The sequence below is a fragment of the Prenolepis imparis genome, unplaced genomic scaffold (genome assembly GCF_030444845.1).
Source record: "Prenolepis imparis isolate NDT839.2.m4 unplaced genomic scaffold, iyPreImpa1.0 SCAF_11, whole genome shotgun sequence".
In the NCBI taxonomy this organism is placed as follows: domain Eukaryota; kingdom Metazoa; phylum Arthropoda; class Insecta; order Hymenoptera; family Formicidae; genus Prenolepis; species Prenolepis imparis.
The window spans coordinates 269,685-280,395 of record NW_028141169.1 but is presented as its reverse complement, the minus strand read 5'-3'; the positions used below and the strand labels follow the sequence as shown (position 1 = coordinate 280,395).

Sequence of the window (10,711 nt, the reverse complement as noted above, 5' to 3'; positions counted from 1 at the left end):
AAGCAGTGGTATCAACGCAGAGTACTTAAGACGGATCAAGATGATCATGATGTATATGCCGTAAATATTTTTCAATTGAGAGTTATTCAGACAAAACCGGGGTAAATGTCAAAGCTACATAAATGATTCTCAATCGTTAATTCTCTATAATTATACAAGAGTAAACACCTGTCTTAAAGTCATGAGTGATCGATAGCGCGGGAAGGAATAAGAGTCTAGCAAGAAGACGGTTCGATAATATTACACGCAACACACAACGATACAGCCATACGCAATCTGCGAGAAACGGATCTGATTTTGTTCTTTACATCGCTATAAAGAATAAATAAGTATACGCATCGAATGTATCTACTACATATTATGTCTGATCATCTCGTCGTAACCGATGGGCTGCACCACACGCCGCGTGTCGTATTGCGGTATTTTTACCCTTGACAACTTACGGTATACGTTATCATATACCCCAAATTTCAGAGTACATATAGCTGCCGCAATCAAGCATTACGAGCTTATAACACCGACTATCCTAAAAATTATTTTAGAGACTATCCTAAACTATCTTAGAGCTCTTTCGTGCTTTTTTCTCAAAGATATGTCCTTGATGATATTATATATATAGAATGTATAAATTATCATGATCGTTTGAGGAATGCAAGAGATTCCTTTCATATTTCTCCTCTTCTCGTTCCATCGTATTATTCAAATCTATGTATATTACGTCTGTCCTGAGACACATATTGTAATATAATATAACACAATGGAATGCAGCGTAGCATAATACAATTTAACAGAATAGGATAAGGTTTCATAATATAACCATTGCATATGCTGCTAGCCACACACTTTTTATGCGGTCGTGCTCCTTCCATTAGTATACGTATATATTACGTTCCTTAAGACTAACGCATTTCTCTCCCCCATTTCTCAATAATTTATTCGAAAAAAAGAAACTTTGAAGTGTAAGCTTCTCTTAATTTACGGTCACGATAAAATGATTCATTAGTGGAGAATGCACTATTATCTATTATAATAAATGTACTTGATGACAAAAATATGTTTAAAATTGTATAAATAACACGTTTATCCATACGATTATTTTTAATCTAATTTTTTATATTATATACACCATTAAATTGTATAAAGTAATAAATATGTTATAGGAGGAAGATGTAGAAAAAACAACGATATAAAAAAAGAATAGCATATTTTTTTTATCGCACTCATAAAGTAATCAAATTTCTTACAAGCCTAATCATTTCATTCAATTTTTAAGAATGTTTATATGTTTAACTAGTTGCATTTTATCGAGATTCGGCAATCGAGAGACACTTGGTGTCTCATGCCAAGTCACGTGCAACAATAGCGCGACCGTATAAGAATGAAAAAATGCATTACTTTTACTATATCTTTAGTTTTTCTCGAGAATGGATACATCATCTTTTTACGTCTATAATTCTCTAGAGATATTAAAGAAACTATTGTAATATGAAATATCGATCCAAGAAATTAAATTAAACACAAGAAGATAATTTATATTGTGAAGTCGCACATATTTAATCGCTATTATTAGATTTCGACACGATGTCGTCCGTTGCTTAGTCATATGTTATTAAAGTCTCACAAGGGAAAGAGATAAATAATTTATGAATTCCTCAGGTTTTCTCTCTCTTTTTCTCTCGCTTCCATCTTTAAATCCATATATATATATATATATATAAATATTTATATACATATATTTATATATATATACGAGGGATGCAATAATTATATTTTATGCTCATATACGAAATGACTTGTAATATAATAAACTTTTGACTTTTACTTCGTCGCATGCAATAAAGAAAATTTTGACACTTGCATAAACATATCATAAATCTAAATGATACAATCGCATCCAGTAAATGCAGCATTACAAGAAATTCTCAATATTACAAGAGAAGGATAAATATACAATAATCATATATAGTTGGCGGTAAAAAATTTCTAATTTATTACATTTTTATAAACCAATTTTGAGAGAGACCAGTTTTGACTTGAAATTTGTGCACTTTAATTAATTTTTACAATAATATCGTTCCATTATTAAACTTGGTAAACTTGAAAGAAAATGTACGCATCGCCCAGAAATTAGTTTATATACTAGTGTACTAATTTCTCGGCTTATTACTAATTTGAGTCACGTACGCGACAGCTGTAATTAAGGACATTACGTCTTTTGATTCCAAAAGTAAGAAATGTTGGTAGATGTAATCCACTTATAACAGGATATATCTTTCGAAGATTAAATTTTATATACATGCTGATGCAACTATTTTCGCTACTACTGCAATTTCTGGAGGAATATTATAATATGCGATAATAATATTACAGTGATGAAGAAAAGGGTAATATCCCGAGCAGTAATAACCAAAACAAGTAGTAAACAAGTATAGTGGATGAGTATAGTATACCGTTTTTAGATACGGATTGGATCGGGACGAGCGTAGATATATAATGACAGATCGCAAATTATCAATATTTTAATTATGAAAATTTTTCGAATCGTGATAAAATTCCAGAACATTAAGCCAAATTATCTCGAGCTTATCTCGATTCAACTAAAATATTTCTTCAAGCTATAAGATTTCAAGGAATATATCGCGTGATATACTGTTGTAATATTTAACAGTTTTGTTATATCACACTACGTCATTTTAAATTAATGAGGGATGCGAGAAATATATCTCGAAATATATCAAGAGAATAATATACATATAGGAGCATAATTATGCGGAACAATTATATACATATAATAACGTGATTCATATATTGAATTCTACCAAGTATTCTACAAAGATTTCACTCGCGCAGAGAAATATCGTAAAATATACGTTTTGCTTATATATGCTACTATACCTCAAATCTGAATTAATAAAGTATGAATTCTTCTACAAATAATATGTATAATATTAAAGAAGAAAATTGTATTTATACAAAAGAGCTAGTTGGAAAAGAGATATAAATAACACCTTAATAATAAATATTCTACGGCAAGAATAGAAATACAAAAGTGTTTGAAAAGAAACGATGTAAAGTTATGTAAACTTGAGAAATCGCGAATATTCTTTATCGCTAGAGTATAGTTTTCAACTCTTTATAGCTTTTCCGGGGAGAAAGAGAGAGAAAAGAGTCTTATGTAAGCGAAGAAGGTACATACATGTCCGCGCCCTGCCATTTCCTTCGACCATTCGACTTACGTGTCAATCGATGTAGCGCGATGTTCGATAATTTATCTCGCTGCAGAGATAAGCCTACTTTCTGCCGAGATCAATATCGAGGATATAAATTTCTCAATCGGTGAGACACGTTTCCTCTTTATTCATATACGAGCTGTCACGAGATCCATTCACGATACACGTATTTGCATATTAAACAAATAAAGAAAAATTGCGAGAAATCAAGTTGAACGTTTATATTCTCTCGCCATTTATTTCATTGCTCGCCGCACTCGTGTATCGATCTCCCTACAATCGTTTTATGTTATGTTTGTATTATTGACTCGACAGGACACACAATATCTTATTTTATATGTTCAAAGATATTCATTCGTAGTGTTTCTTTTGACAAGTGCGTTTCGGCTTGCCTTCTCTGCGTTTTTCATAATGTGTGAGTTGCCTCTCCTTCACTATATATATATAATTTCAGTTAATTTCACCAACAATCTTCTGTTATCTTTATCTATAATTAACATATATATGGATTGCGTTATACAAATGTATTATTTTGTGTCTTCCCTTTTGACGGCTGGAACCATCTTGTATAATTTTTTTTTTTATTCTTTATTTATATAGTTATTGAAAATGACCCAAAGTAGGACCGAAAAGTTGAATTTTAATTGAAGTAATGATAGTACTTAAAATTATTTAAGAACGTTTTATTCACGCCTTTATCTCGCGTTATCAATCCCTTTTGATTATATTGAACATTTATCGAACGACGTAAATTAGATGGGATTTATGATGGTCGTGCTTGCCACACCTTTAAAGTACGGTTCACACATGCAGTTGTGCACGATATAAAATGCGTGAGACAAATGCATATATAAATACGTACGCGCGTCCTTGCACGCGTGCATTTGTTGTGTCACACGACAGACACTTGCATGGTATTTTAAAATCGTAATTATATGTAATTACGTGTAATAACGAGCAAATTATAATGACCGCATTACTACGCTTGTACAGATACGCACTCAAAGAATAAATTGAAAATAAAGTAAAGATTCGCTTTATCGTATTTTGTGACCGAGTTATTTCTCGGATAAGGAAACTCGCTTCATCGGTGCTTTTCAATATTTATGAAATGCGTTTTTTGTTTACGCGCGTCGATTATAAATAAATACTTTGTACTTAAATTATAACGAAAGATTCTTCGCAAAGCTGTTGGATCGATTAATAAAAAAAAGGAGAGCAAATCTAAGCTATTGAATTATAATTTAAAGTCGAGAGATTTTGTAATGACTTGATGGGTATATAATAATTCGAAACTGGGAAATCGTATCGTGACTCAATGATCAGTTATCTATGAGATATCGCTTCGCTCTGCGCATGATTCACATCCTATCTATACTTTGCAATTGTATTGTTGGCGTAACAAGCAGTCGTGTTATCATCATATCAATGACATTCGCGCGACGATGACGTTTCAAAATGTTCCCATTACGAATAAATCGTAAGTAATACGAGAAAAAAAGCGAAATAATAACGAAATCTTTTTATTTATATATCCTCCGCGAATATTACACATCTTTAGATTTTCTCGATTAGGATAAATTTATATGAGATGATCAGAAATTTTCACTCACACACATACACACAAAATTACGCATCGATCTGTCAAATTTGCTATCGCGAAAAGATGTATGTCAATTATACTTTGTAATATTTTTATTTTCTCAACAATTCTCACGAAACGCATTTTAAATCCAATGAGAGAATTTGTATTTCAATTGTATCGCCGCGAAAAACAAATTCTTCTATTTAATATCACATTTGCACACTCGGAGAATCATTGAAAAAGAGTCTCACAAACTATCGACTATATACATATATATTATATACGACGGTACGAAACTTGATAGTTGATGTAGTCATTAGCTCGTACTATTCTTGAATGTATCGAAAGGTTGGGAGGAAAAAAAAAGAACATTTAAATTCACATAATCATTCTATTTGGAGTGTTTGCGAATGTAAAGCAACCTCTGACTTTGCTGAAGCAAACAATTTAAATTTCCATAACGTTATCACATATATTTGGAATAATATAATACGTTTCCTGTCATACAAGTATACAAGTACATAATCATCGATCATACGATAAAGTAGATAAAATCTATAAGACATATCAATTATACTCATCGTTAATGTGGTACTTATTGCTTCTGCTTTATTCGAAAGTTTTCGTAATAACGTATACAGAGAAGAGAGAGCTTAATCGCGTTTATTACGGGCTAATAGTACACCCATTTACAAATTCCGGGAGATTAAGTCGGGACCTTATCGTTCTAAGTGTGCGTTATTCGAGTTTCAAACGAATGTCGCTTGCTTAACGCAGATCTCGCGCTTTGCACAACAAGCGCACTAGGGAAGGTTCGTTTCCAGAAACCAAATTGCGACACAAGTATAATAAGATATCGATTATCGGGACAAACTAAAGGAAACAATGATAAGAAAATCTATGTTATCGAGAGATTATCCGTAAATCAAATACATTTTTTCACAAAAAAAAATTTATAAAGCAAAGAAAGAAAAAAACCTTGTATTATACAAGGCAATGTATTGTAACACAAATATCATAACATAAAAAAAATACATATTAATGATTTCAACTAAATAAATTTTTTCAAAAAAAAAATTAAACAGAAAAAGAGAAAACTCAGTTGCATTAAACAAAGCAATGTAAACGTGCGTGTAAACATTATAAAACAATACATCATGACACAAAAAAGAAATGAATAAAAAATTTTTCTTTACACATATATACATCGACGCGCACATTCGTCGATCGTCGAAAAAAAAATTAATATTTAGATAACTGATGTCTTATTACAAACATATGTATAAATGTGTATCTAACGTTAAGTACAGCGTGAGTACAGTTTTAGAGTAAATCAGCGGAAACGAATGTATCACGTAATCTTATTAGCATAGACATATACTTTACCAAGAGTTTCTAGGTCACTAATAATTTTCCAGTTTTGCAAGACTTTAGAGAACTGAGAAATAAATAGATGCCACATAAAAAAATAAAAATACGTGTGCCTATGTATATATTAACCTTTAAAGGGCCGGAATGGTCAATATAGTGGTCAGGAACAAACTTGAAAACTTTACGGAACATGTAGATTGCATATATGCAAAAATTTCACATTAAAAAAATTTTAAATTTTAATGGAAAAATGCCGGCTCTTTAAAGGTTAATCGTGTATATATATATATATATATATATATATATATATATTTACACACATACACACATGCATACATACAGCATAAGTACACGCACACACATACACGGAACACATTTGCGCAATAAATTCAAATCTAAATTATAGCAAGATGTGTGTGTGAGAATACTTGATCTTCGACTCGCGATTCTGATTAAAAGTCATGGAAAAGCCACGTTCCTTCGCGGATATATCTATCGCGCGATTTATTTATCATCTTTATAATCTTTCTAATCGTATAGTGTGCAATCTCGATGCGATTTTAATCATGAATAGAATGCGCTTTTTCGACGCGTCGTGGAAAGACGAATGCCGTGCGAAATCCGCCGACCTGTACATATACACCTTAAATCTCACGACTAGCTTTACGTACCGATAAAAACTATTACAAATAAATAATGTAGTTCTATTTTCGCAGAGAGACATTGCACCACATTGTGTGTTGAGCATACCGTGACTCGAGATGGAAATATAATACGCGTCTAATGTTTCTCTCGTTGACACGTCGATGTATCGCGAATACAGATCGATTCGGCCAACTTTGTTTTCTCATTGCGTAAATATGAGTTTTCGATTTTTTTTTCTCTTTTTTTCTTACACTCGATGTAACACCAGGACTTATGCCTATATCCTTGCTCTATAATATATTTTTTAAATTTGCGTTCAGCATCCTCGTTGACAAAATTTGTAATAATGAGACAGAATCTTATACGATTTATTCGACATATATATTATATATTTCTTGACAGTTATATCTGTATTATACATAAAAAGAAGAGCCAATTACCTATCGTTAAAGTTGGACCCGTTGGATCGATTCGCGCGATAAGTTTGAAACGTGTGTAACGATAAAATCACGTACTCACACTCTTGTAACACTATATAGATTCCTCGTCGAGGTTTTTCGTTCGGATCTATCTTATCGTGGTGAAAATTTTATGTCGCAACACATTACTCGCGTTGGAAATTATTTCACCATTATTAATATACATAGTTTTATTTGATCGGGACTTGTTGAATTTCAACGATCGAGCTATCAATATAATATAATATATATTTTGCTAATTGAGTCGCAAATAAAAATCCCAACATCTCAATTTCGTTTCAAAAATAAAACGAAGACGCTTGATTAATTTTGTTTTGTCTTTGATCGATTATAATTAAAAAGCCACGAGTTTATATATATATATTTTGTTATCAAAAGAGAGGGTAAACTAAAAGCCGCGATGATCAGAATCGTATCTTATAATTTATAATATAAAGGAGAATTTAGTCGACGAGGGGGAACGTAGTTTCCCCAGAATTTGACACCACTCTCATTCTCACATCTCGTTCTCATTGACACATTCTCGTACAGAGTGCATAATTGGTTAATATTTGACTTTCGCCTTAATCTCCTCCGCGACGCCGCCCCATTTGAGCTTGTAAACGCGCGAGCGCCACTGTATCAGAGGATCCAAAACAGCCTGAAGAAAAAGATAGGGTCTCGTAATCTCGCTGAGCCACCAACCGCACACAAACTCGAGTTTGTTGAAGGGCAGCGGGCCGTTTTGCACGACGCACAGGAGCGTCCAGTCGAACATAAACCACAAAAGTATGTGCACCAGGTAGAAAACGAGAGAATCCCACTCGAACAAGACACTGGCGGCCCAGGAAGCGAAGCCGCCGAGGACGAGGCACTCGCTGAGCGGCTCAAAAACTATGGTGGTGGGTAGCATCGCCACCCGCAGCTTGGCCCATCGTCGCAGTCTCGCCTGGAAGGAGGTGACTTCGCAGAGGCCGCTGTTCTGTAAGGCCGGCTGCGAGGAGACGGTGATGTGCCAGCCGCGATCCGTCAACGACTTGGCGTAGAAAAAGTCCTCGGCGAGGTAGATGCCGAAGGCCTTGAGACCGCCGACTTCGTCCAGGATGCACTTCCTCAGGAGGGCCGACATGCCGGTATGGCAGTTTATCCTGAGCAGGTCCGCGGCCAGATACATCCGCGACTGTACCGTCCCAAAGAAGATCTTCTCGTACGCGGCGGCGAAACCCTCGCGGTCGCAGGTGAACGGCATCTGATGGACCAGGGCCACCTTATCCGTCATGTGACCGACCATGTCCAGTAGAGTGTCCTCCTTCATCCGGATCCCGCTGTCGCTGATGAGGACGAGCTCGTACTTGGCGGCCTCGTACGCCGGCTGCATATTGTTGATCTTGGGATTAACCCCGACGTTGCAGCCGCCGACGAAGAGTCTGGCGTCGACCTCCGGATACTTTTCGATGAGTTTGCGCACCAGCATGAGCACGGGATCCGAGTCGTCCTCGACGCAGAAGAGAAGCTCGTACCGGGGATACTCCATGGTGAAGAAGGTCTCGAGGTTGCCGAATAGATTCGGATCGACTCCCATCAACGGCTTGATGATGGATACCCCCGGCAACGGGGTCTCGTAGCTCGGCGCCTGATTCGTCTTCCGGTGTAGCTTCCAGCGGCCGGCGATCAACGCCAGCACGTGCACGACCCACATGCCTGACCAGAATATCATAAAGAATATCGCGAAGCCGTAAAGAGTATATAACATGGAGTTCATTTTCCAGGAGCTCGGCGAATGGCTCGGCAAATGGGCGGGCGAGGGTGTTTAGGCCGCACCGCGCGATCTAGCGTGCCGGCGTCCCACCGTCTTTCTCTTCTTCTTCTATCTCCCTTTCCCGCTTCCTTGCCGCTGCTGCCTTTTCTCTTTCTCGTCACGACGCAACGTAATCTTCCGGACAACATCATCGTCGGCGGACGACGGCATCCTCGCGCGTCGAGCGATGCTGCCTGCTCATACTCGGATAGCCATCATTCGTATCGTTTCTTCCTCGGGTAGGTGCTGGTGCTGGTGGTGCTGGTGGTGCTGGTGCTGCTGGTCGCAGCGGCGACGGCGACGACGACGACGACGGCGACGGCGACGACGGCGGCGGCGGCAACGTACTCGCTCCTGGCAACGCATTCACAACCTTTAACCGGCGACGCGACGTCCGACGTCCCTTTCGCGCTCTAATTCTCTCTAGCAGTAACGCCAGTAACGATAACCTCCTCCGCGAACCGCGTCGACGAGCATCGACGAGCATCGACGAGCGGCGTCCGAGCGCGTCAACTGCGCGATCCGTCGCGACGGCAGCTTCGTCGCTCTTGGACTTGGACTTGGACCTGGGAACGAGAACGGGATCTCCGTCGAGCGAACGGAGCGCTCAGGGTAGTAAGCGCCAACGGGACGACGACATTCGGCCCGAGCATCGTCGATCGGACGAATCTTGACTTTGCACGACCGAGTCCGTGTGACAGACGTGACAGTACTCGACGACGCGTACTCACCGGTCGCTTCACCGTCCGACGAGCTCTTCTTATCCGAGCTAGTTTGTGGCATTGACACTTTTTCTCTCTCACTCTCTCTCTCTCTCTCAACACTCTCTCGACACTATCGTACCGCTGTTATCTCTCCGGTGTTCATCCGTGTTGTTTCCCGTTCCTGGGTGTCACGCGAATCGAACCACGGAAAGCGAAAGGGATCTTTGCACGGAAAAGCGGAACGTCTCGCCCCGAAACGAAATGCTTTCCCCCCTCCCCAAACGTGACGCGCGCAGTGACGCGGTGACGCGACGTCCCGCTCTCGTCGACTCTCTCTTTCTCTCCGTCTCTCCTCTTTTTTTCTTCCCCCTCCCTCCTCTCCCACCCTCTGTCTCTTCTCGTACATGCGTGCCAGGAACCACTTTTATTTCGTCATAGATGACTCATTTGTCTGATGTGCATGTGAAGCCCTTCGCACAATGCCAGGCAACAGGCAATAGGAACAGGAAATAGAAAATATCCACCAATAAAAGCAAGGAATAATATCTATTCCCTGCTCTTATTGGTGGATATTTTTTATTTCCTGTTCCTATTGCCTGTTGCCTGGCATTGTGAGAGGGGCTTTATACATCTCGGGCATAGGTGTATTCTGTATTCAATCGCACTTTACATGTAACGAGATAACGAGCAGCCATTATGAACTATATACAACTAATATTGAAAAGCGCCCGAGAGGGAATTCCAAAGACCTCGAGTCGAGGAAGATAGTTGTCAAGGGGGTGATGCCGTTTCTATTTTTATATCGGAGAAATAGAGAGCGAAATACACAAGTTGGAGAGACGGAGTATATCGGAGCGACAGAGAGGGCGTCACCCTCTTTGAAGCCGGCCGTCTTTATTGGTGGTTCTCTCTTTCCAATA

The 10,711-nt window shown here is 38.1% G+C and overlaps 1 protein-coding gene across 1 annotated transcript; it reads right to left on the bottom strand.

Annotated features, from left to right (window-relative positions):
- Positions 1–5,186: 5,186 nt before the first annotated feature.
- Positions 5,187–10,124, bottom strand: Glct (ceramide glucosyltransferase). The gene has a single exon (XM_083049345.1). The coding sequence runs from the start codon at positions 9,049–9,051 to the stop codon at positions 7,855–7,857; it is 1,197 nt and encodes a 398-aa protein (XP_082905471.1). The 5' UTR covers positions 9,052–10,124; the 3' UTR covers positions 5,187–7,854.
- Positions 10,125–10,711: the final 587 nt, after the last annotated feature.

Excerpts from the sequence above, each read along its gene's own strand:
- Glct (XM_083049345.1), bottom strand. The coding sequence starts at position 9,051 with ATGAACTCCATGTTATATACTCTTTACGGCTTCGCGATATTCTTTATG.